The sequence below is a fragment of the Apus apus genome, chromosome 4, assembly GCF_020740795.1.
Source record: "Apus apus isolate bApuApu2 chromosome 4, bApuApu2.pri.cur, whole genome shotgun sequence".
NCBI classification, from domain to species: domain Eukaryota; kingdom Metazoa; phylum Chordata; class Aves; order Apodiformes; family Apodidae; genus Apus; species Apus apus.
Window position 1 is genome coordinate 81,807,207 of NC_067285.1, and position 27,413 is coordinate 81,834,619.

A 27,413-nucleotide genomic window follows, 5' to 3' on the forward strand; every position below is an offset into this window, starting at 1 on the left:
CACAGCCTACCCACCACCATCACACAACCCTGCAAGCCACTGCACACCCTTCATTAGATACTCAACAGCTTCTCTTGAAGACCCAGAGGCATGAGAACTTGCTATCATGTGTTAGAGACTGAAAGCCTTGGGGAATGTTTATTTGACTTCTGATTCATTCCATTAATAAGGAGTCATTGCTTGAAACTCTGCAAAAAGAGATTTTTCTGGACAAGGAATCTGCGAGAAAATACCTATGAGGAATGGGGCAAGCTGAGCTGAGCCTGCATTGGGCCAGGGATGGACTTTCACAAGATCCCTTCCAGAAGGTGATTTGCTCAAAGCCCAACAACAGAATAAGAGCAGAAAGATGCCCCAATTCCCAACCTCTGCAAGCAACACCACACTTAAGTACACCACCTCTAAGTCTAGTTCTCCCTTCCACCTTTAGCTGCTTCAAGCACAAAACTTCCCATCTTTTTAGATGAGTGCTCCAGAAACTGTAAAGGTGGTTCATGCTAACTGCTCACTCTGAGAGGTCACATTCACCTATCACACCCATGCCATCTGGGGCTTCTGAAAGATTAAAAAAATAGAGACAAACAAGAGGATTATTAAAAATTTAACTATATACCATATTTATTATCAATCCACAGGATAATCTGATTGCTACATGAGCTCATAAAAGCTATTTCACCTTTACAAAATTAAAAAAAATGTGCCACAAGGATGTAATAACTGCTGATAACCAAGGACTAAATCTTAAAATTATAAATTTGCTGTAGAAAAGATTAAAAAAAATTATATTCACTTTAGAATTTTACTTTGAATAAAATATTCCCCTGTATAAAAAATAAAAAAGCTTGCTCTGGTTAGAATTAGAGTATTTTTCTTCTTCTTTTTAAATCTGGGAATTTGCATAATATCTCTGTAATAGGTTTCTTTTTTTTTTTCCTATTGTACCACGCGGCATTCAAGCATAGCAGATTAGAAACAAACATGAGAAAAGCAGTCTTAAAACGTATGAATTCCACATGGAAGTTTTACCTTCCCTTCCTTTCCTCTATTCTTTAAAGACACTTTAGCAAGAATAGCCTTGGAAAAGAATACAGGTGGGGAGGGACCCTCAATGTGCCATTAAGTGGAGCAAGGTAATAAAAGGCCTTTTGTAAGTGCTTTCTTAATAAGGTGCAGAAGCAGACTGCAACGTTGCTAGTACTGCACTATGTACAATATTCACAATAGACTTTTCTTTATTTAAAAATATTCCAGCTAGTTCACATTTTCTCTTCCATTCTGAGGCTTTCAGTTCCATCACAGCCTTGACAGCAAGAAGTGCAGCAGCACCACTTCCCTTGTGGTCAGTTGGTCCTCTTATGAAACACTGGAACCTGTGAGTGGGCCAAAGTTCTTGGGTTGTTTTCCTACATAGCAACCTTGGAAATCCACCTGGGTTCAGGTGTACATACTGACGGCTGGAGTCCTGAGTTAAAAACACTCCGGCACTGGAGTCGGACACAGCAACGTTTTATATCGCCAAGGCTTTACCTTAGATTTGTCTTGTGTGCGCCAAGGGATGAACCTCTCCTAGAGAAACGTAAAACACAAAACCAAACAAAACAAAGCTAAAAAACCACACCATCAGAGGCTTAGCAGCTCTTGACTCTTGACTGGGTGATGTCTGATGTTTTCTTGATGACGCTGGCCCGTGTCTCGCGGTCCGGCCGGCTGCTGCTTGTGGAAGCTGTGGACATGACTTGTGGCAGAGGGATGTCTGGGAAAGGGGGCCAGGAACTGTTGTAAGGCAGTGGGCAGCTTTCTTCTTTGATGGTGACTTGGAGGTCAGGCTTGTTGGCTACAAAAGTTGCCATGCTGGGAAGCATGTGAGAAGTGTTCCTCATTCCCAGATTGCTGAGATATTGTTTGCCTTCAATGTTTTTCTTCTGCCAATGAAGTCGTCCCTAGAAAAGGGGAAACAAAGGAGGAAAGACTAAATGAGTAAATGGAACTTTGCAAAGTGCTCCGAGTAACAAGACAAAGACAGAAACATCCAGAAATTGCAGAGGAATTACCCCATCTCTAAAAGCCTAAGCCTCTGTCTGCTAGCTTTGAATGTCTTTGCTCTCAGCCCCTTCTTTTCTGAAGTTGTGTACCTAAACCTCGGTGGCTCTCCAGCACTCAAAAGGCTCTTCCCACGTTTCTGATGGAAAATGAAGGCCTTATTCCCAGCATGCCAGAGACAAAAATGGACAAGGACGACCAAATGCTCAGGGCTCCAAATGGAAGTGTCTCCTCTGTTACCAGAGACAGCTTCTTCCTGCCAATGGGCAGGCACAGAGACTCAAGACCTCTCAAACAGCACCATCCAAACTGTCAATACAGGTGAGGCTGCCAGGAAAACCACTGTCACTTGCTGGTTTGTCCCCCATCACAGGGAGGAGGTTCACCAAGGAAAGACAAGCATCCAGTCCTTTCTCCATCACACATGCTGCAATGGCATGTTCTGTCAAAGCAGATTTGGGGAGTCATTGTTGGTGGTATACATACAGGCTCCACCCTAACCAAGGCATGAGAAACAAAACCAAGAGGGTTAGCTGTACAACCTGCAGCTCTGCAAGAAGGAGGATTCAGGGGGATTTCTGGAGGGCAGAGCAGGAGAGACATTTGCAAGAGGCCTTGGGCAAAAATGCAGCTGGAGCACAGGGCATCTAAGTGCCCTCAGTGAGCTTCCCATGATCTCTTAGTACTCGAGGAGATCAGTAGGTTTGGTCACTTGATGGCAGCCCCAACAGAAAAGGCCAGTGCTGGTTTTACACAGGTGCAGCTCAAGAAATGTCCATGGGGTGGGTATTTTCTCCAGGGATTCTTTTAACTCAGCAACACCCAACCGACTGCTCAGGAAAGGTTTTTGCCTCAAACACTCAAGCTGCATTTGTAACATACATGCAAGCATTTCCTCCAATTGTATGAGTTCAGGTGCCATTTAAGAAAACCAAAGTGGGCATGCTTTCAGCCAAGATAAAATACTCACTACCCAGCAATGTCAATGCATCATATTAACAAGCTAGCTGGCACAGTTGATGGTTCTCCAGCACATCTTATTGTGCAAATTACTGAGAAGGAAACTTGTAGAGATACCCAGTCTAGGACAATCATTCACATATCCATCTCCCTTGAAACTTCCTGGTTTGTTTGTCTCTCCCAGCTACTATTAAAATGAATACTCCACTGGCAGACCAAGTGGCAGTCCAAGAAGCGGGAAGTATACCTCAAGACATTGTTCTTGAGACCTTCCACCAAAGTGCTAAAATGCCACAAAACACTTACCTCTGCATTTTCTTCATCGCTTGGAACGCTGTCAGTTGTTTCACTTTCTGCCAAACAAAACAGAAACAAAAATGAAACTCATGCTGTTATATCTAGAGTAGCAAAATCCAGCTCAAGAGGCCAAATCTGCTTCCAACAAGTGGAAGCAAACAGAGTCAAGTCAAACAACCAGGAAACAACACAGAAGCATGGGCCCCCTGCCACAGCAATAGTAACCCAAGGGCTAGACAGCACAGCTGCATTGAACAACTGGGGTAAATTCACATGGTTATCATAGTTGACATGGCTATACCCTCAAAAAGACAGCAATGGAGAGGGAAGAAGTAGATTTGTGCTTTCTGGGCAAAAGGAAGAGCCTCCTGCAAGCACGGGATGTCCCCTCTCCCTTTGCCCTTCTCTCGACAGCTCCAGGCTTGGCTAACAGCTACATTCTGTCCAAATTCTTATTTTATCCTGCAAAACCAGAAACAATGCCACCCCAGGAGAGATAAGTGTGTTTTTGTTTCATGAACTGTTATCTCAGCCTGCCCTCTCAAGGGCTCATTGTTACTTTGGGTGCTTTATTACTGTTGTTATACTTCGCTCCTTTCACTTTTGCCACCCATGCCTAGCCTCCCCCAGTCTATTTCTCAACCCTTCATCCATTACTTGAGCAAACAGAAATGCTACTGCTTCCATCCCCATCACCTCCCCTGCCGCACACAGCCTCCCTCACCCTCATCACTTCCATCAGAGCTCAAACACAGGGGTATAGCTCCAGTAGGATGGCCATCCTCCTGCAGCTGCATCCCTCCCTTGCAGAAAAGCCTGACATCCAGAAATTTTCATGTTCATGTGTGTCTGAACACAAGTCTCCTGGTGTCTGAGGGTCAGGCTCCTGGATCCAAACCTCTCTTTCCAGACCTGGTATGCAGTGATGGCTGCTGCCTTCACCACAGCTGCCTGGTGCCCAGACCCTCACCTAGAAAAGAAGTCTGGACTGCAGGTCCCCTTCAGCTCAGAGGGTTTTTAACAACTGTCCTGTTTCTGGGGAGGATGACCCTAGGCATCTATCAGGCTAGCAACAGCATTTGGAAGAGGTCTTTCTCCAACCCCCTCAACCAGAGCTGAGCAGACAGGGCTCATTCATGCACTAAATCAACAGGAACACAGCAATTACAAGGCTGAAGGAATGATGTGGTGAGTTACTGTAGCAGGGAAAGGAGCTGTCAAGTCCCAGTTTCCACTCTCCACTCTGTGTTACACATTTTAGCCCATGCAGACTACTGTGTGCAGCCCCTGCATCCCTGCGACCATAAACCACAATCTTGCCTTCCCAGAGAGCAACCTCATGCTCTGCACTGGATGTGACATGAGTGCTAAGGGTGCACAGTGGATTGTCTCCCTGCACATCTTCAGAGACTGGCAGCAACTTGCCCTTCCCTGGAGGCTCAGCTAACCATCAGGTTTAGGCAAAGGGGTGTAAACCAGTGGTCTGATTTGGTCTTTGAGACCTCAGGATCTAAACTGCACCTGAAGTCCTGAAGCAAGGAAGCAGACAGCTCAGCTACTCCAGGCTACTACTACTTCCAAAGCCAGCACCTCCCCTGTGCCAGAGCCTTCACTGCAGCGGGCAGTAAGCAGAGGAGCAGCCTGAAACATTAAAACTAACTGCAAAGCCCTGTGAAGTTAACACTCTGCAGGGCTTCTCATTCCCTGGCCCAGGTAGAGAGATGTGCCAAGATTAATCTGGCTAATTAAGCCGTCCCGGGGGCAGGAGAGGCAGAAATTAATCTGTGCAAAGGAGAAATGGCCCCAGAGATAGAATCAATAGAAGCAATCCACACAGAGACAAGAAACAGATATTCTTTGACATGAAGAAGCATGTGGCAAAAAAAAGAATGATGCAGCAGAAAAGGAATCCATCCTTGGTGTTTATACATAACAAAATGCTGAGCAAGAGAGAGCACTGTAGCTAGGAAAGCCAGAGAAGCTAGCCACTCAAGCATGGAAAGTTAGAGAGGTTATTTCAATCAAGAAGGTTATTTGAATCAGTGTCAAACACAAGAGGAGGTTGACAACAGCCTCAGTACTAAAAAAAAATATGTTTCATAGACGTCAGTGGAAATATGAGAAAACTCACAAGGGTCACTCATATCATTTGTCTGAGTAACCTCAGAAAGGAACCAGAGGTGTTTTTGAAATAAAACAGATTTATGTAGGACAGCTGATACCTCAGGCTACTTTTTGTTGTTGTTGTTTAGGAAGAGCTAAATTAACTGCTCCTGCTCAGCTGTTATGGTCATACCCTTTCCTGCATTCAGCAGCAGTACCTGACAGAGCAGGCAGCTCTGCCCAGCAAACCCACCAGTACAGGGACAGGGCTCCTGTTGTTCTCCTGTATGGCTTTGTGTGGAGCAAGACAAAGCCAGACATGGTCACAAGAGTGCACTACAAGCTACAAGGTTCTAACAAACCACAGACCCCTGTCCTCTCTTTTACCTCAAAGGCAAATGCATGCTTTAGAAAAAAGGAGGTTTATAGAAAAGTCAGGCTGGAAGGGACCTCAGGAGGTCTCTAGCCCAACTTCTTGCTCAAAGCTGGGCCAGCAACAGGACTGGATCAGGTTGCTCAGAGCCTTATCCAGTCAGCCTTGAAAACCTCCAAGAATGGAGGAAGCAAAACCTTTCTGGGCATCCTGCTCTGCTGCCTGACTGTCCCTGCAGTGAAAAAGGTGACACTTTTTATTACATCCAACTCAGCCAAGTTCTCTTGTTTCAATGTATGCCTGCTGTTTCTCATCCTCCCACCACACACTGCTGTGAAGAGCCTATCTCTGCCTTCTCTGTAACAGCCCCGCAGGTAGGGGCAGGCTGCTATGAGGTCCTCAAAACTATCTCTTCTCCAGGCTGAACAAGAGCTAGTCCCTCAGCATCTCCTCCGTGAGTGAGTGCGTGCTCCAGCCCTTGATCATCCTGGTAGCCCTTCCCTGCACTTGCTCCCATTCGTATCTTTCTTGGACTGGGGGGCTCAAGACTGGACTCAGTACTCCAGAAGTAGTGTAACTAGTGCAGAGTAGAGGGAGATAATACCTTCTCTAGATCTGCTGGCCATGCTCCTGAAAGTTGGTGGCCTCTGTGGCCTGAGTGCTCTGCCATCTCGCATTCAGCTCACTGCCCAACAGCCTTTCTGCAGAGCTGCTCCCCACTCCATCAGCCCCAGCCTCTATTGCTGTTAAAAGCTCTTGCTACTCAGGCACAAGAGTTGGCATCTGTCCTTGCTGCACTTCTTAAGGTTTCTGCTGAACCAATCCTGCAGCCTCTCCAGGTCTCCCTGGATGGTGGCCCTGCCCTTGAGTATATTGACTAGTGTACCCTCTTTGGTGTCACCTGTAAACTTGGCATGTCCGTACTCCAACACCTCTTTTGCTCCTTGAAATATTAAATAGGACTTATCCCAGGACAGTCATTTCAGTACTCAACTTCTTACTGGCTTCTAACATGAGTAACCAGGATCATCAAAAGCTGCCTTCAGATGCACTCAAAAGCATGTCAGTGGCATGAAATCACCTCTGTGTTATCACACTGATGGACCAGCAGGTCCTATAAAGTTAGGACAGCTGAAGGCCACCAGGAAACTAAGACAACATAAGGGGACAGCAGAAGTACTTGAGTCACACCTAATTTTCCTTACACAGGCTTGCTGCATTGACTTTAGGGGGAGGTCATTCATGACTTGCCCATGTCAGGGTGGTCACCAGAACACCCCTGTCTATTGTCCCAGCCCAAGCAACTACCACAGCTTCCAGATCAAGACAGTGGCTTTTGTTTGCATTCCAGGAACTCAGATCCTGTAGCTGAGGTTAAAAGAAAGCATCATCATCATCTTCACATAGGTGGGAAAGGTTTTGCAAAAAGCATTTGGGAAGAGGACAAATGTTTCAGAGCCCCATCTCCCAGTTACTACTACTAAGTTAAAGCACACTCATTCCCCTGCCTCATGCTTTGCAAAGTCCTTCTAAATGCTCTGGCCATTACGGACTAAATCCATTGGAAGCATGATTGTTTACCAACATATGTGAGACTAACATTGGAGGCTACTCAAAAGAACATCACACTATTCACCCAGACCCAAAGATAAAAATTCCTAAATACATCATCTATAGAGATGCATCTGGAATTAATTTCAACCTAATGAGTCAAAGGCAAAAAACCATGTGCAAAAGAAGAAATTGCATGTGGAGCAATTAATACTTAAGTTTGCTTAAAAAGATTACATTTGTACTTCTACCCAGTCTCCTGAGGCTAACAAGCCAGCAACATGTCAAAAAAGCAAGGACAGGTTGGATCTGAAACTTTTTCTACTTTCAAATGTGGCTTTGCACAGCTTCCTACGGAAATAAGGCTCATACGATTGCAGGGACTCTATATAGCATGCCCATGTGTGCATCTGTGTCTGTTTTCCCCTAACAACTTCTGAACACACTGCCAGACCTGGATAAGTAATAAATGAGTGCCAAAGACCCTTAACTTCCTAACAATTTTATGAAAGTAATGGGCCAGGCAAAAAAAAATAAACCATTAACACTCTGACTTGGGAAAAAGCTTATCTCACCCTTTTTAGGTATCAGAGAGTCCAGATGGGAAGCCATACGACCACAGCTCTGCTGCTGGCAGGATGGCTTGTTATCCGTGACTACCTGGCTGTTCTTGTCTGCAGACTGTTTGTAACAAGACAGATCCACTCCCCCAGGGCCCTCAGCTCCATGTCTGCACTACGTATCATTAGTGCAGCCCTTAGCTCTCTGTGACCACTGTGCTAGGCACCGAGGAATCATAGAGCAGAGAAGACCTTTACTCTTTACTAAGTCACACGGCAAGGGGGACACACTGTATTTGCAGTACATAATTTCTACTGCTGAAAATGCCCCTCTAATAAAAGCTGAAAAGACCTCTCTGCATTACATCCAAAAAGGTTATTTTTCCATTAGTCACAGACTAAAATCTGCATCTTACATTTCCAGCCTCAGATCTGTTGAGTTGTTTTCCAAGGTGAAATGAGTAAAGAGGACTTTCAGTTTTTGAGTTTCATTAAAATCAGAGGCAGCCAAACAGACATTTCTGGATCTCTGCCAGCTAAGAGTCCCCTTTCACCCACTGTCTTCCAAACATTTCTGAAAAAAGAGCATTAAAGAAATGCCAGGATGCTTACCTGCATAGGATGAGACAGGGGAGATCTGTAGGGGGTACAGCTGGCTCATGCTGAGGGGCTGTTCGTCGCTTTCTGTTGTCACCTCTACTACCTGGCAAACATCAGGGGGATTGGCAACTATCACCTGCTCCTCGCTGCTGCCATCAAGGTGCTGCTGTCCTACAACTTGGGGTTAGAAATAAAAAAAATTGTTACTCACAACACCTCAACCCCACTAGATCTCTAAGAGCCTGCCCTTGGAGACTGGTATTTGAGTGAGTCTTCAATACCGTCTCAGCATGTTCTTCCCTGCCCACCACGTGCTTTCAATGGGACTTCTGAAGGAAACCCGTGTGATTTATTTAGTTATCATCACCTTTAGAGACATTTTTCCCCACCCGTGACAACTGAAAATGCCTAAGTGTCCCCTGGCTCTCACACATAATGTCCTTGAGCCCTCCTTGACATACCAGCTGTCCAGAGGCTTTCCCAGGGAAGAACACACCACACTCCTCCTCCACCCGGAAATGTGGTCTCCTTGGGACATATGGACCCCAGCAATCTCTCCTAATCTGGGAAGATAGCACTCTCACCCAGCAAGCTGCCAACATGCCATGGCCTTTGGATGCTCTCATGCAAATTATGCATCAGAAGGCCAGAAGTGGCATGCAAAAAACTGTCCACACGGTCCAGTAAAACATAGTGGGACTCTGATTTATACAAAACATGAACGTGTGAAAAATTTATTCTCCAATTAGATGCTTACTCTCACTGATCCTTTCAATGCCAGTGATGGTATGGAGAAAAGCACAGTTGTATCTGTGGTCTGTAATCCCTGTGGTCTATGACTGAAAACTACAGTTGGTTAGTTATTAGCAGAGGGTTTTCCTCTTCCCTCAGGCACCAGATATTTAAACACCAAAGGAACATAGTTTTATTTCTACAAAGTGAAGGCACCATGAATGCTTTGCAAGCATCTTGAAATGCTTTGCAGACATTAGTTGTGCTACACAACACCCTTTTGTAACAGGGGAAAAAACTGAGGTACCAGAAAGTTACCGAGCTAAGCAGAACTACAGTGAAAGCCAGAATCTCAGTTCTGCGGGGCTGCCTGAGACAATTCCCTTTGTCTTGTACAACTGCCCTATCAATCCCAGCATCATTAACACACGACAACTGCATTAATCCAGCACGGAGCTGAAAGCCACTTGCTAGATTCGAAGAGCACACGGGGACGAAGCTGTCTCAGAGGACAGCTAACTTGAGTCCACAGTTGTCCAAGAGAAAGGAAAGGACTATAGATAACTCTTTCACTGGAACATAAAGCTCAAAAGGAACAATCATACAGACAAATTCTGTACAAACACAGTGCTGTGTTGTTAGAAATTCAGACAGTGTATTTTTTCTAGACCCATGATGGGGAAAAAAAATGAAGGCAATAAAAGACACTAGATCTTGAAATTCTTCTGTTAAGTGACCTAAGTACTCTAATTATTAATTTTTTTGAAGGCAAAAGGTAGCATCTACTCCTGGATGAACTAAGATAAATATAAATTAATGCACATGTATATACACACAATCCATTCCTGCCTTCTATCTTTACACAGGGCCAGAACATGACTATTTGAAAAAGAAAACTGACAGGCTTTACTCCCAGAGAAAAGCTGCATTTAATTTTGCTCTGTGAAGTGCCAGGTAATCACTGGAAACTCTCCCAAAACTGGGTATGTATTTTATGAGACAATTCCAGCATAACAAAAAATTACTTAGTGCACAGTCTTTTTTTCAGAAGTTAAATCACTACAAGTATTACAATTTTGTTGCAGATATTTTATTTCCACTGTATTTCCACCTTTCCTGATCCTGAAACAACCTACTTTTTTTGAGTGGGGTGCAGGGGGCAAGAGCATATATACACAGTTAATTTTTATCTGGGAGAAACTAATATTGTGCAACCCTGTCAGGGTACAAGGTGGTCATCTGCACTGCTTTATCTTTCTCTTCAATACCTGATGAGTTCTTACCCACCCTGAGAGCACAGCAAAAATTACTGCTCCCTTGGGCAATATGCCACCATTTTCCCATGAGCTACATGTATATCAGAAACACGGCAGCTGCTGTTTGTCTTTTCCCTCCTCCAGCTGACTTACCTCCTTTCTACAGAACAGACCTGTTTTACCCTTTTCCCCCTATTTATGTTAAAATCCTGCTTGCAGTCCTAAATAAGGACTTCTCTCTCTAGTCTGGTTAAGCAGCACATTTCACAAGCCATTAATGAAACAACACTGGATGACAGTTACCCACACAAGCCCTGCTGTCCTACCCCCGAAAATGGATTCAGTGAGGCCAGAGAAAAATGAAAGCCCTTAATAAGGCACAAATTCAGTTCCGTTCCTCTGAATCTCTTTCTTGGCTTCCATGACAGACTTTTGAGCATTCTTAGATGTTGATGTTGCCACTATGGGTCCTGTCCTGTAAATTACTGTGATCTTCTATGGTGCAACATGCATTCATCTCATCCTAATATCAAACAGGAGTTCAGGATACAGTGCACTGTAGAAAACTACGCTCTGATGTTAGTAGATTTTGGGGAACACCAGGTACGTTCCAAAGACTGCTGTTAATTGATCTCTGCTTGACTTTAAGACTGTAAAACAAAGCAAAAGTGTAGGAAGCTTCTTCCCTGGGACTGCATATTTGCCTTGGTGTGTTTCAGACCTATTTATGAGTCAGTCAGTAAACAGGAAACACTAATAGCACTACAGTGCTATTCCTACAAGTTATAAAACACTGTCATAGCGGAAGCAACAATCGTGTTCTTACACTCTTATAAAGCTAGAGCTGATTAAATTAACTGCCATAAAGAGAGGAAAACTACACTCAAACTCCTCAGCCAAAGAAGCACTTGAGAGTACAATGCAAAGCCCTGTGACCTAAGACATGGGCATCAAAAATAGTCACTACATGTAATTTCTGCCATGTCTCCAAACAGAAGAATAACATTATTTTTCAAACACCTTCCTGACACGTATAAAAGTGGAATTCTAGAAAAAACAGCACATGGGTCACATTTCTAGGAGCTCCTGCTGCAGTGACAACCCCAGCCAAAAAAGAACTGTCAAAAACCAGCCCAATTATTCTATTGAGAGCCAATTATTCACACGCTGAGATGACAGCTAATTCCTAATGTACCTGTTTTTAAATGCAGTCTTCACAGATCCTTGTTGTTAGCTCAGTGATGTTAAGAACTAACTCTCCTACTGCCAGCAAAAAAAACCAAAGATCCTCCACTTTCTCTGCAGGTTTAAACTCCCAAATAAACAGCATCTTTTGAGCAATGGGAAACTGCCATCTGACTGTAGTTTAACTCCCCTATGACACTGGCTACCATCTCCTCATAGCTGAGGGCTACCCTATGGAGTAACTTCATGTCAGAAAATGCCACCTGGGCATGTTTGCAAATGGTTTTCTCTCAGGGGAAGCACTGTGCTGCTGCTCACTGTCTCTGCATGGCAATGGGGAGGGCTGGCTACCAGGACCTCGCACGGTTTGGGCTACTGGAAAATGCATCGACCTGATTGTAACCATGGTGCAAAATGCTGATGGAAAGCTGAGTTTGGCAGAGTCACTGAAGTTTTTGAAGTCATCTGTATGCTTAGCATATAAGAAAAGCACATGAGTACTTACCTACAAAGTTCACTGTACTGTCAACTTCATTTTTTATACTGGAGGACAGGAAATAGTCAGAAGTGACATCATTTAGCCCATTAATCCCAAAAGATGATTCAACTGGCTCTTGCTAGAATGAAAACAGTACAGTTGGGTCAGGTTTGATTTATTTGAGGAGCCTGGATTCAGTTCATCTCTTTGTTCTGAGATGGTAACAAATCACATTGCTTCTTCCTGCCATATACCCCAGCTCTCTTTTTGACACGGTCCTAGAACGAACATGCTGGTTCTCTGAGATGGAGCCAGTAGTTTATTCCATTTCCAAATCTTCTGCTTTGAAACAAAAGCCATTTTTTATTTTCAGATTTAGAGTGAGCCTTCAGAGAGCAGGAAATTAGTGTGCTATTTACTACAAGAGATTAAAATTTGGAACAAATAAGGAAGAAACACTGCTTTAAAACAGTACTTGATTTAATATTCATCCTCATTCCCTTCCAAACATGCTGCATCTCTCAGTGTTCTCTGAAAGGAAGCTTTAGCTTCTGTACAGCAATTACTAAATTCTAGCCTTAATTCTTCTCTGCAGCAAGCCTGAAAGCAAACCAAAGTGTTTACACTAAATACAGCCTTTTAGATTACATCATAAACATTACCACAGTGTTGGTAAAACACCACCTGTTCTACAAAGACTGAGCTTTCCACAAGATGCATCTCTGTAGGCCTGGTACACTTGAGTGGAAATCTAAAAAACTCTCTTTAGAATAGATCCCAGGAAGTTTAGTTCCATAATTCAGGATTTCTTTAAAAAGCTGTAAACCCATTTAAAGATTATCTACAGGTCCAGCCTTCTCCCTGGTATTAGCTCTCTTATGGGGTTATTGGTTACAAAGTCTAAAGTCTTCTGCTCTTACTCAGGGCTGCCTGTGCCAGTTCTGCAAGGGAAATTCTGCCTTGCTGCTGACCCAGAGACACGCACAGAGAGATGCAGGGCTACCAGTTGGATCTGATGCCATGCCCATTTTCACTGTTCTAAAGCATTTTGGCAGGGGTAGGACAAAGGTAAGGCTCAAGGCTTGTGGTGCCAGCCCTCACAGTACTAACTGTATGCATGTATTATGGGGACAAAAAAATAGGGACAGTGAAAGGTCTTTCCTATATGCCACATTCTGTAACTCAGAAAGAGGTATCACTTTGAAACAAGTTTGCACCTCCCCAGCCAGGAAGCTAGGCTGTAATACACACACGGACCCTGCCCCAAGGCCCCTCTGCACAAAGGGGGTGAAAAGTTAGTGCTAATGACATCTAGGTCTTTGATGTACTGCACCGGCTGTGTCAACCCACAGGTCAAACAATTGGAGAGCTGGAAAAGATAAAATTAGCTGTCATAGATCCACTGAGGATCACTGACTGCAGAGACATACTAGGGTTGCACACTGCAGCCTTGAGCCACTCGTGTTGTGCAATGTCCCAGCAAACACAACAGCCCCCATGAAAACCCTGCACACACAGCAGCATGTTCAGCTTTACGGAGGCTTGGTTACAGGGGAACTGATTTAGTAGCCCCCTTCAAGAAACAAATATGCATCCTGGAACTTGGGTGATGGTGCCAAATTGATGAAGGAACTTGGACACTGGCACAGTTGGTGTTAAATCACCTAAATTTTCAGTGTCCAGAATGCCTGCTGGAAGCCTAAGCTAAATGCATGGGGAAAGGTGTCCCATTTTTTAAAATGTCTCAATGGGGAGCTGCATGCATAGTCAAAAGGATTCATCCAGGATAAGGCAGAAATGAAGTCTCACGCAGGCAATTCAGCCCTTAATTTTGCTTCACAGGAAAAAGCCTACTTTTATCTAGGCTAGTCACATGCTTATGCCCTCCTCCCATTGCTGAGAATTCACGTTTTCTTGAAGAGACCCTATTTGCCCCAAAGCCAGATATACCTGCGAGTTAGGAGAACTGCTTGCAGCCCCACTTGCCGAACGTGGAGCAGGGATTTGATAAGGCCCAGGTCTTGTCACATCCATGGCCACAAGGAGGAAAGTGCCCTAAGCTCAAGCTCAGCAAGGCCTGGCAGGGCTCTTCACTCCCACCAGCAGCTGCTGTGGTGCCCCCAGGACCCAACAGTGGAAAGCTCAATGCGAGAGTCTTGCTATGCTGAAGTCCCTTTGCAGATCTGCACTTGGTTCCTCATCTTCTCCCTCTGCTGATATTACCCCATTGCAGTCACCAGGCAGATCGTGGAGCAGCCTCCCACTCACTCAGCTCCACTAAAGAGAGGTTTTCAGGGTAACTGCAAGGCATTCAATGCAAAACATGCAACCTGGATCTCAGGAATTCACATCACCGAGCAATGCAATTATAAGCAGCTTTCAATACTCAGAAATGTGCATTTGCATTAATTTATCCACCACCCTTCTCCGCTGTTATAGCTTTCAACATTCAACAGTCAGCCTATCAGTAGCTGAGCCTGGAAGGAATACCTATTTGAAAATCCAGGCATACCTAGAGGCCACCTCGTGTATGCAATTGTCAGAATAGGGAGAGGAGCAGACAGGAATACTGCCTGCCCCTGCCTCACAGGCTACAAGAGCTAAGTGGCCATAACATGGCTGGTGGCTGGTGAGCCATATGCTCACAGTAGGCATCGCTGACAGGTGTGCACATGCTGGAGGCATGGCCAGTTCAGCTCACTACTCTTGCCTCAACTCGCTCTAATGCTTCTGTGCAGCTCAGGTCAAAGGAGATGGAGGAAAGTGCTCCCAAAAGCTGCCAGCATTGCCCCACTGGTATCTACTGCTAACATCACATGTTCCAGCCATCTCCACTGGGATTCCCCAGAAACGAATGCTTGTGAGATTAAACTTAATGGAGAGGATGAAATTGTTCAAGCACCTCCACAGCTTTTTAGACACTAAATATTTTTACTAATTATGAAGCAGGGGAATGGCAAAGTACTGCTGCCAGCTTTGTCAGGCACTACACACTGCTCTGACCAAAGGAGCTCACTGGCCCCCTCTGAACACAGGATACCATCAGAGTCAGGTTATAGCAACCACACGTGGCTATGTGATCCAGACAGGATGGTTAAAAAGTGGTTCCTTTAAGACAATTTAAAAATCACATTAATCTGACATGTAACTCCACAAGTCACAAATGCCAGGAAAGCATCTGCCTTCCAAACCTGATTTCAATGGAGGAGTTCCCCCAGGCCTCCAGATTCACCCAGCTCAGAGCATCTCCTGGCCAGCATGTGCAGGACCTGTCTCCAGGTGTGGGTGGCACAGCCTTTCACAAGTGAGCAGCAGGAGACCGAGCTGCCCTTCTGCTGCAGACAGGGCTGCTATGTGCGACCCAAGGATATTGACTGTACTGAAGGCTGAAAGCCTGAAACCTCTGTGATTTGCTTTTTGAAAACAACTGCAGGCAGACCAGACCCTGTAGGTATGTAATACTGATCATCTCGAAGAGGCACTCACTCAGCAGTAAGTGTGAAAGCGAGGGAACACCATGCTTTGTAGGGAAAGCCGTTTGGGTCCATGCTCTGAATAGGCAGAAAGCAACTGATGAGCTTTTCAACCGAGGTCTTCTGGCTTACAAATCACGAGAAGGAATGTGCAGCTCTGACAAAACTTTTCCCCCTCATCTAAATGAAAATGAATTTCCAATGTCTAACACACAGAAATTAATTGCTCCAAAAGGTAGCTCTATTGTTCAGAAGCATTCCTTCCATAATTACTGTATTTCTACTACAGACAAACAAATGGCAAATGCGTTGCTGAGGCTGCCAGTTTTCCAAACTCCAGGGGTTGCAACACAAGGGCTGTGTCAACTGATGACGTCAGTCAGGCCTCTAACAGCATTCACGTTTTTTAAAAAAAACCCCAAACATCCAATGTAACTGCAGCTACTTAACCAAACCACAAGCATGAGAGATTTGCAAATATCCACCACAATATACTGTTGAGGCTATTAAAAAAATTGCAACAGATTGTTTTCACAAGCTCTCACACTTTTAAACAGTCACTTCTTACCTTAATTTGTTTTAATTTGTCATCCTTCTCGGACTTTGTTTTTTTTCCTGCAAGAACAGAAGGAAGATTTTCTTAAAGTCCTGTGTGCCATGAAGTATCCTCCACACCTTATATATTCACTAAGAAATAGACTCAAAACATGCCTCAAAATTGCAGCAGCTCCTAAGAAAGGGAGAACACGTTTTGCTTAATTTTAAACCCCCCTGAAGGCCTCGACAGTGAAAAATTCACCTTGAATTGTGTTTGTTTTTTTTTAAAGGACTACATAAAAGAACCACAATGGGACTGGGGAAAGTTATTGCAGTCAAAACACCAAGGTGAAAAATATGGAAGAGTGACAAACTAAGCAACAAGAAGGAAAGGGGAGAAAAATATTCTTAAAGGGAAAAAAAATATCAAAATATATGTCTCATCACATTTGTGACACCCTCACTGTAGACAAAGGAAAAGGGAGATTGTTGATTTAACAAGTGAAAAGAGATCAGAATAAATGTCAACAAATGTTTTTGTAAATAGTTGCAATCTGGGGGAGGGAGGGGGGTGAGAATATATAATTCATGCAAAAGTGGTTTATGCAACCATGCTGGATTTGAGAATTCAGAAAACCACACAGCAGATGACCCTCATAAAATGCCACGTGCCTTGGCAGACCCCAGTGTTGCTGCTCATGCTCTGACCTGACAAGATTCAAAAGTGGAAGTTCAGACGTGCTGGTGCAAGCTGAGCCCTAGCCCACTGTTTGCAAAAACGTGTCCCAAGAATTTCTCCCATCTCTACTGCAAGATAGCACCAAGAATTAAAAATGTTTGTAGCCAAATTCCTTTGCTCTCACTCACACCTAAATTTAGCCACGTGCCATGAAGAAAGGGCATGTGAGAATATACACACGGCCCAAAATGCATCTGAGTTTTATAGTAACTGGACTTGCCACAGAATCCTATCCCACTGTAGCCCCTATCTCCAGAATCTCAGATTTCATTATGAACTTTTCTAGTTCTTACAGCTATGAAAGGATCCTACTACAATGGGACAGGTTACGGTTCAGGGAAATATGCGTGAATGTACAACATACACTATTAACAAGAGACTGGAAACAGTTTTAAAGCAAGTGTTCTACCTTTTGCAGATTGACCTCCCTTTCATAGCATAAGAGTTCATGATTTCCAATCACACTGACTTTAAACTGAACATGAGTGTTTCTCTTGTCAATTTAAGAAAACGGCAAATTGAGCTACAAGTGTACTGAACTGGAATTCACAGGAACACCACGCATTTGGTTTGCAGGTTATCTTTTTGTTCAAAATTCCTAGACACCAGAGGATACCAGGGGACTAAGGAAGCCATCGTTCTATCCCATAAACCAGTAATCAAGCCACAAGGAAGCCAAAGAACCAATGTTCCTACTCCATAAGAAACCAAATACACATGAGAATGACCTGCTGGTTAAGTCCTCTCCTGGCAGGTGGGAGACCAGCTCCCTAAATTTGAGGATTCAAACACAGTTTCCCATTTCACCATTATCATCCTGTGGGAGCTGGTTTTTCATGGCCAGCGTAGATATGTAACTAACAAAGTGGTTTCATGGTTTAATGTTCTGAGCAGAGAGCGAAGCACTCCCACTCAGTTCAACAGAGTACCAGCATATTTCTATCCTTGCTTGAAAAAAGATGCCAAAGTGTCTGCCACTGTATTCTGAATGAGCCCTACTGAATTAAATGCACTGATCTATAATATTTCCCTAATCGTCTTTCTTGACTGAAGGAGACCTGGCACTAACATCTGAACACAACTCTATGTGCCTTCACAGAACTAATACAATTTACACACATCACCAGCGGTATCACATCTCATTGATCCTCTCTCCAAGCAGACTGTTCTCCTAACTGAATGTACTTCATTTTTCATACAGCTGTACCCAAGTCCTCGGAAACAGCAGAACTTAGAATCGGCACATTTTGTGGGCCCCAAAAATAATAACAATACCCCAACATCATTTTCATGATAACAAGCTCTCCCCTCTACCTTTTTTGGAAGGTCTTTCAGATAATGGCAGCATCCGGTATACCCTGAAGGCATTGTTTCCTTTTTTTATACTTTTGTCCTTCACTTCTTCTATGTCTGGCAGGGAGTTCATAGCACAACGGAAGTTTGCCTTCCATGTCTTTGGATCGGGTTTATCTACTCCTGACTGGTATTTCCCTAAGCAAGAAAAGAAAGTCAGGCACACAAAACATGTAATTGAAAACCTAGGGCAAATTAATAACATTGTAGGTTAACTTCAAGGTATCAGCCTTCAGTTCCCATGACAAGTATTCAAACAATAGCTGAGGTTGCAAGACAGTGTTGTGATCTCATCCCATGCACACTGCTAAAACACATGATGAACAGTTTCTTCTCAAGAAAGACCCAGGGCACTGCAGATCAGATGTGACTCCACAACAACATGGAAAAGCTTGCACAGCGTTTATCTTTTATTATGTCTGGCTCAAATCCATAGAACGGCATAAAAAGCCTAAGGGCGTAAGTCTACAAAGTGCTGAGTGTGCTCTAGTCTTGACCACTTTGAACCCAACCTAGTTAATGTTTAAATCAATTAAGTTTTACTGTCTTCCTCAATGCAAATGAGTTATGACACTTCAATAAAGCTGGAGAGTATTGCAGGCCTTGAAAAAAGCACTCGGCCTCCCACAAATCTTGAAACATAAGTTGACTCTCTGCATTAGTAAAAGCAAAGACAAAAAAGGACAATGTAACTTTAAAAGGGAAAACAATATGAAAAGCTGTGCTGCAGAGAGTTCCGATACCTGTGTGAATTGCCCAGTTTCTAAATAAGGGAGCGTCTTTTTCAACATCCCACCCATGTCTTGCGGCATGCATCCAGGGAATCTGAAAAATCTTCTTCTCCTGGAAGGGAAAACAAACAGGAAATGCCAACACTGATTGACTTGAGGGATCTTCCAAAGACAAAGTCACTTCTTTAAAAGCACAGATTCAGCATCTCTAAGTGTTTTGCTTCTTTCTAACCCAGTGCTGCTGCCACTGAACTCAATACGAAAATATTACCAAAAATCAGAATACAGCCCTAAGTATATATTAAATCCTTGGAAACCCCTACACAGACAGTGAGGCTGGAAACTTTCCAGGCTGACAAATGGATAAAACTTGTTACACATTTCTAAACATTCAAACAAAGGCTAGTTTTGGCAGTACAGACACTTTTAGAGACACAAACCATGGCAGATTAGAAAAATGATATATGAAACTGAACAACCATGGGAATGGAGCAAATTCAAGGGATTTAGAATTCAGCCAGTAAAACACTGGCACGGTGAAGGAAAGGGATCTCTCAAATTTATACACCAAGCAAATGGACATATGAATATATCAACTGTACAGATTCTCCAGAGGGGATAAAAAATACAGGACACACATGTGAAGGGGTGGCACTGAAGATAGCTGAACGTATTTTAGTTAAGAAACTTTAGGACAAAGAGATGTCCACTTAAAGCAATCCAAAGGAAGGCTTTTACATTTATTTTTTTATTTGAATACACAACATGTAGTTTAGTAGGACATGCCTTATGTGGTGGAAGTATGAACTGATTCCCAAAGGGATCAGAAAAACTCATTGAAAAGAGTACACTAGTGACTATTAAAGACTATAGTTTTGGGATGCAGCTCCAGCTCTGGGAGCCCAGTGGCTTTCAGAGCTTGAACAGCATGTTTCCATAGTCATTCCATAAGCTCTTAGCACACAGGATACCAGGCCAGATGGATGCTGGGTCAGATGTGCTTTTATGTCACATAACACGGGAAGAAATTCTCATGTGCTGACCTACAAGGTTGCTACAGAGTTCCTCATGCTCATTTCTGCAAAGCCATACAAAAAGAGTTTGTTCCACAACAATTGCTTTCTCTCCCCTCCTGAGGGAGCTTCACCTAGCTCATCTAGCTTCTCACATACACATCTTGTGCTGTAAACACCACCACTACAGGTTTAGATCCACTTCTGAGACTGGGTTTAGATCCACTTCTAAGACTGAAGAGAAAAACACTTCCAGGGCAAAATGCACCTGCTTCCTGAGGTGGCCACCTGACCTATGCCAACTGAATTGCAGCCTAAAAGAGCCTATTTGCCTCCATTGACTACAAACAGTTCTAGACAGGCAGCTCTCATTTAAATGACTGCATTGTAGATGTCTGCGGTTGGGCAAGGTGAATCCTTTGCCCTTTCCCCTTTCTCCAACAACCACTTTCCTTCCTTGTCTGTCTGGTTAATATTTCACTAATATCAAGGTTAGGTTTACTTTCCTTCCTTTCCATGTGATCTTCTCTCTTTTGAGCCTGTGCTTTGTATCATCCTTCAACTCTTGTCTTCAATCCCTTATCTCATTTACATTCACTTGTTCAGAATTGCATTCTTTCCTTCTTGCTTGGCTTCACCTTTAATTTGGTGAAAGCACAGATGCAACATGTTCCTCTTTCACCCTCATTCAAGCCCTCACAATCTCATTTCTCCTCTTAATCTATCTATTCCCATCACTTCTTTCGCTCCTTACTCTTCCCCCTTATATAGTTAAATCATCCTACAGAGACGCTCTCCTCTTTTACCAAGTAGAACTGGTCTAAACAAAGCCTCAACCTCACTATCCTGCAGCCCACATCACTACTGTATTCATCAGGGCTAGAACAAGCTTCTTTGCCTTCACTCCCATAAACTCTAATAAGCATGGTAGGAAAAAAAATCATACTTCCACAGAAAAACAATTTCTATCAACAAGAACTTTAAGAACTGACCAGATTAAGAAGTATTCTCATGCTTGGTTATGCAGAGAGGTTTGAATAATGCTACACAAACTGTACCATGAATTTCATATTCTGTTAATGATAATTCAGTAAGTTCTATAGGAACTAGCAGACCAAACAAGGCTCCCAACATAGCATCCTGTCAACGTAAACTGTGCTCACTGCTCCAAAGGAAGGTGCCATGACACTCTTAACAGCAGTATAAGGGTTCATTACAGTGTTCCTGTTCATGACAGAAGGTTGTTCTCAATCTCAGGTGTCACAGCAAATTAGAATATAAGTAACAAAATAATAATATAAACTATGTGTACTATAACTTGATTATATATAATATACATACAATTTGACATACCTATACATATACATAACTACAAATTTTCTCATCAACTGTGAAATAGCTAATCTTCTTCTAAATCCTGCAAGACTGCTGACTGCAGCAATACTGTGTGGTTGTGTGCTCTGCTCTAGTTTACCTAGATGCTTTCTATTCAAATACTATTTTTTTATTTCACACATTAACAAATACCTTACCAGTATCATTCTTCAGTCGATGCTTCCTAATAAGGACCTTAATAGGAAAATGCTTATCAGTGCTTTCTCTTAAACTTAGAAAACCACATGCTGTCTGGTACAGCACTCCACTCCATCCCTGTGCATTTGTGAAGGTGTGTTGTGTTTCTCTTAAAAAATTAGCCTCACCCAAAGGCAAAAGCACAACCCACAAAACTTTTGCAGTGTTACCAGGAATTGCTACCAAACTCCAGTGGGTACATCAAAAGGGAAAATGTCACATTCTTAGAAATAGGCAGGAAGAGGAAAATAGTCTCAAACGCTTGCAACCCTAGCATTGCAAAACGCTCCAAGCATGTGAATGAGCATGAGATCACATACTTTCTAGAAAGTCAAAGGACAAATTTTAAATAGCTGCCTCTGTCTGGAAGGTAATACTCCAAACATTTATCAAAGCAGCAGGTTGCTTCTCAACTCCTGTCACAGTTACTCTGAGTGTTTCCACTCCAATTTCCTTTTCCAGATCTTTGAGGGACACTGACCTTTCATTATCCCCCTCCTCACACCACCTCTGCCCTCTACTGAACTATGAACTAACCACTTCCTTCACACCTCCCAGTCTCTGAGAATGTAAAGAAATTCCCTTTGTGCCATTCAGCAGCATAATATTTTCAGCACGGAGGTACACAAGTATTTATTTTTTAAGTCCTACAAAGAGGTGTCTGTTCTGGGGTGGAACACAAGCAAGAAGCATAATGTGATCAAATGACAGCAGGGGAAGGAATTAGGTAAGTCAATTGTACATGATTTGTCATTTTTAACCAAGAGAGGTTTAATTCCTTTTGCAATCTGGAAAAATTCCCCAAGAAGAGACAGCCAATGACAAACCCAGAATGGTAATTTGTTCCTTTAGTATTTAAATCTTATTTCCTGAAAAGCTGTGCACACACACAAGTGCCATTCTCTTGCTTAATCTGACACACTTTCATTTCTTACTGTGAACTGTCCTTTGCCAAACCTTGGTCAATATAGAATATGCTAACTAAGGACAAAATCTCCTATCAACTGTCACATGCGAACAGTTTACACCAGAAGCATAAGGCAAAAACCACTGTAACAACACAATCAGAGGGCTGCAAACATTAAACAAGATGACAGGCCTCGCAAACTGCCTTTATGGACTGATGAGCTGTACTTGCAAGAATGATGCCTGCAGCACAAGCAGCACTTTCACGCTGCAGAACGAAGGAGGCAAATACATTCCTGGGGTGTACTGAAAAACGTTACATGAGCATAACCTACAGATCACAACATTATATTTAAAAGTAATACGCTCAATCTGAAATACTGTGCACTACTACATGCAGAGAAATTATTTCAGTATCGGGCAGGAATGCCCAGCAAATTATGGCAGAGAAGGACTGTCAGCACAAGAGACCTGACACCTAGGCAGAGATACTCAAGAAGAATCCACAGGGACCTGAACGTGGGACTCAGATTACAAAGACAACAGTAAAAACTGGTCTCTTCCTCCTCTTGAGCTGTGACTCCATTATGCAAGAACAAGGACCTACTCAAATTCACAGGGCAGCTAACTAGGGAATGGATAAAGCAATATTTATTTATTTATTTACAGCATGTGAGAGTCACTGATGCACGAAGTTCCTGAGACACTTAAAGGGCTCCTGATAATTTTACAGTCCTGAGCATTTCTACCTTTGAAAGCTGAAATAAAAAGCAGTAATCTTAACTGCCATACTTCATGAACACCTGAGCACCACAACCACTTCTACAGGGAGGATACCAGACTAACCGAGTCAGTATCTTCACCAGAGTGGCAGCTCCTGTTTCTGCACATGATTTTGTACATTTCCACCCATTTTGATAATAAAGTAGCCTCTGTAGCCAAAACTGCCCCATGCTTTTCAGTGCAGTAAATAACTCTCCCGCACATCGCAGACCGCACGCAGTATTTCCAGGGTTTATTACTATTCAAGTCTCAAATACACTCCTTGGTTTTACTGAGCCAATTTTTTAAAAATCAAACTGGGCACTGACATTTTGGAGCCCATACTTGTGCTCTCAAAGTGCCTAGAGCTCTCAGTAAGAGCCCAGGACCAGGATAACTAGGTTTGGGTCTGGCAGGGGCAGAGCTACCCCATTTTCTCCCAGGTTTAGAAGAATCAGAGAAGTCACACAAGTTTGAAACAGGAGACAGTTGCCCCAATCCAGAGTCTAACACAGAATGCTCAGGAGAGCATTCTGTGCATATCCCTCTGACATTACTTGGTGAGCAACCTGATCCCAGCTTAAAAAAACAAAACTAGAGGAGTCTCCAGAAACACTTACTCCAACAAAGAGTTGGAAAATGCTTTCAAAGGAGCCACAAATCCACCAGGCCACAGCAGGGAGCCTCAGATCTGGCAGGTGAGGCTGGAGGAACAGGTTCAGCAGGAAGCATTCAGCTTCGCCCTTCTTCCCCATGTCACCCCTTTGAAAACCAGGAATGAGCTGATTTACCTGTCTGAATCTCAGTCACTGCTCTAAGTCTCTCTTCAGCACACATACACACGCATACATGCACCCCCCTACCTTATTTAGCCATTTCAGCCCCGGTATCGTGTTCGAGTTGATTTGCTCCTCCAGCCAGGGGCGCATCCGCATCCTTTCAACAGGCATTGTCACCACCCGGGAAGCTGCAGAGAACAAGGGACAAGGTTACTGTTTTCCAGCCCCATCTCTGCACAATACAGACTTACTAAAGCTTTACAGGCACTGAACAATTATAAACAAAATCATGACTTTTTATATGTGTGGGAGCCTCCCAAAAGAGCAACTAAGATTATAAGGTCTTCTCCTATGGCAGAAAACACACTTCCGGTACACCTGGATTAGGGAAACCCTCACCTGAAGAAGACACATTATATTGGCAAAAGCTCGTCTTCTGATCCAGGTGGGATACCAGAGGCCGCAAAGAAAAACAATTACACTCCGAAAGAGACCTCTTTGTCCCCCAAGTACCAGTAGTTGCACAAGACCTCTTTTTGCCAGGAAAGAAAAATGTAACCAGAGAAATGAACATGCAGGTGGCATCATTGTACTAGTTAAAACCATGCACCTGCTAAACTGAGTGCTTTCAAATGGCTGTTCCTATCACATAAAGTTGACTAAAATTAGGAAAAATACATTTCACATCACAGCAATTTATCAGATCACTTTGGTTCTGGCTGAGTAGTTTCACCCCCTCCCTCCAGCTTTCTCTGATACACCCAGTCACTCATTTTTTAGCTGCTATTTTACATTTTGATACTGCTTAGCTAGTAAGCGAGTGCTTCACAGCCCCCCCAGTTGCACCATGCCACATTGTATTATTCAGTTAAGATTCAAACTGACTTCTTTTTTTATGTCTCCCTCGCTCTCTCTATCTCTCTCACACACACACGTGACCCTGATACCACTTCCCTGTTTAGAGCTGTAAATTATTGACATGAGAGTCCAAAGTCTTGAACCTGAGGCAGAAAATTTTAAAAACATTAACCTTTCTCAGGCACCACTCTGAAAGTGCCAGTCAGCTCTAGAGGCAGATTAAAGCATCACATTAAACTCCCGTTAAGCAGCCTGCAACCCATCATCTCCATGTTCAAGTACTTGCATTTAGGCTGCTTCTTCTCTTCTCTCCCTCTGTACCAGGCTCAGTTCCTTCCTCTCTCCTTTGTTCTTCACATCTGTGTTCTCTGCATCATTCTTAACTTCTCTGCTCCACTATGCCTGTCACCTTTGATCTTTAAAAATAATTAAGAAGTAAAAAAAAAAATAAAAATGAGTAGGCCACGTATTTGAAGGCACACAGCAACGACACAAATGTAAATGGGTTTGTTCTTGCTTCCTATGGGAGCAAAAGCATCAGACAGACTGAACAATTAGGCAGCACCAAGTCCACACCCAGTACAAGAGGAAGAAAAACGTTCAAAGTTTCCTCTCATTGCTCTGAGGACATGTATTTCCTGAAACTAATAAGGAATTAAAACCTGAGTGCAACAATAAGGCTCTTTGATGTGATCAGAGAATTTACCAGCAGCCATGCTCTCACTAATCTCTTAGCAAACATATTGTCATTTTATTTACCCAGCCACAGCATGTGAGAGTCACTGATGCACTGATGCTCCAGTGTGGAGATGGTGACTCGAGCTTCAGCCACAGCCTTTTCCAGGGACTACAAATTTCTGAAATAGCTCAGAAAATGGTTGCAATTGCTCAGCTCCCTTTCAGGTTCATGTCAGACACGAAAAACCAGCCAACCCCAGAACCCAACAGTGGTTGAGCTCTTGTGCAAATCCCCTCTCTGTGCAAGAGGAAAGCTGTTGTCCGGGTGAGGGAGATGCAGGTGCAGTGTTTTGGCCCCTGGGATGGTGGCAAGCAGCTGGCTGCACTGCTGCAGCCTCCTTTGCTTGGCACCAATGATTCCCATCCAAGTTGCAGAGTGTGCATGGGAGATCTGCACCATCTTCCCCTACTACACATTGGGTCAAAGCCGAAGAGTGTAAATGGCAATGTACTAAAAATGCAAGCAAACTTCAATTTGTCTGTCAAGGAAGAAACAAGTAGATGCAATGATCATCTTAGACACATTTCTTTGTAAGATATGTTTAAAGATGCATGCACTTTGAGACAGTTCCTGGAAACACTGTGCATCATCTTCGGCATTCAATATATGAGTGCTCCCATTTAGCAGTGGGACTTGTCTTCTGGGTAGTGAGCCTCTAAGACAAATTTCAAGCCCATCTGAATGGATAAACTAGACAGACAGCAGAAAAGTCACACTGAAGGCAGTAGCAATGAATCCCACTTGGGACAGGCAATGTGGAAGAAACAGAAGCTGCCTTTGTGCGAAAGCAACACTTTCCAGGAGATGAGAAAGCTGCCAACACTGCTACTACAAGGAAGCTGGTCTTGTACAAAATGGCACAGTTGAGCCAGTAATTTCTTCCCTCCCACGTCCCTGGTGGCTTCCCCAGCTGTTCCCCTGCAGATGCTGCAGTTTGCTCATCTCCTTTTCAGCACCCTGGGACTCCTCTGGGATTAGCAGCTGCAGCTGTCAGTACATACCTTCACATCCCTCACCCACACCAATGCAAATTAATCCCAGGTAATCAGAAAAGAGGTTTGGCTTGTAAGAAGGGAGGAGTGGTTTCCAAGATCTGCTTATCTGAAAGTAAAACCAAACCCAGCTAAAAATAACCTGCAAAGATGTCCAGCTGGAGGGATAGTGGGCATATTCTGGTCATCAAAACATACCCGGTGCTCCTCTAGGGCACATGCTGCAGAAAAGAAAGCCTGACATCTTCAGAAGACAACCCCAGACCTTTCGTCCTCAGGACAGCACTGACCACAACAGTGCTAAAACACAGTGGGTTTTCTGGTGGTTGTATGTCAACAACATCCTTGGTATGAAAATACCAAGTCAAATCTACTGAGTTGCCTGGGGGAAATGAAGGTGTCACATCTCCCTTCCAGAGCTGTTAAACGCATGATTTATTTATTTACAGAAAGAAACTTTTGCAATGCCTTAAAAGTAGCTTCTGTCTGCCCCTAAGCAGGGTTACTGGGTGCACTTAGGAGTCTTATTTTGATAGCTCCCGGTGGGTGAACCTGAAGTCTATCCATCAGTGAGCAGCAGGATAATTACGTTCTGCCATGAAGAGTCTTTCAAGTTTGTAAAGACCTTTGAAATTCTCCAAGATATGCAGTAAAGTTTCAGGGGCTATCACCCAACATGAAGCCAGCTTCACTCTCCTTCAGAATACATGAATTATAAAACAAACCTACAAAGCCAGAAACTAAGGTGAGCCATACAAAACAGCAGGTGTGCCAAATTCCTTCCCCCCAGCCTGTCTCAAGTGTTTATGCTATGGAAAGGAAAA

At 43.5% G+C, this 27,413-nt stretch overlaps 1 protein-coding gene across 3 annotated transcripts in view; it reads right to left on the minus strand.

The window, feature by feature from the left end:
• Nucleotides 1-590: 590 nt before the first annotated feature.
• The window catches only part of IRF2 (interferon regulatory factor 2), a 42,625-nt gene continuing 15,802 nt past the window's right edge, over nucleotides 591-27,413 (minus strand). For all 3 annotated transcript variants that reach the window (XM_051620060.1, XM_051620061.1, XM_051620062.1), the window contains 8 exons: nucleotides 24,085-25,274; nucleotides 18,981-19,080; nucleotides 18,199-18,375; nucleotides 16,177-16,223; nucleotides 12,163-12,274; nucleotides 8,497-8,661; nucleotides 3,307-3,353; nucleotides 591-1,940 (listed from right to left, as the gene is read on the minus strand). In XM_051620060.1, coding sequence (XP_051476020.1) covers nucleotides 1,629-1,940; nucleotides 3,307-3,353; nucleotides 8,497-8,661; nucleotides 12,163-12,274; nucleotides 16,177-16,223; nucleotides 18,199-18,375; nucleotides 18,981-19,080; nucleotides 24,085-24,171 — 1,047 coding nt within the window. In that variant the 5' untranslated portion in view covers nucleotides 24,172-25,274 and the 3' untranslated portion in view covers nucleotides 591-1,628. The remainder of the gene's footprint in view (nucleotides 1,941-3,306; nucleotides 3,354-8,496; nucleotides 8,662-12,162; nucleotides 12,275-16,176; nucleotides 16,224-18,198; nucleotides 18,376-18,980; nucleotides 19,081-24,084; nucleotides 25,275-27,413) is intronic.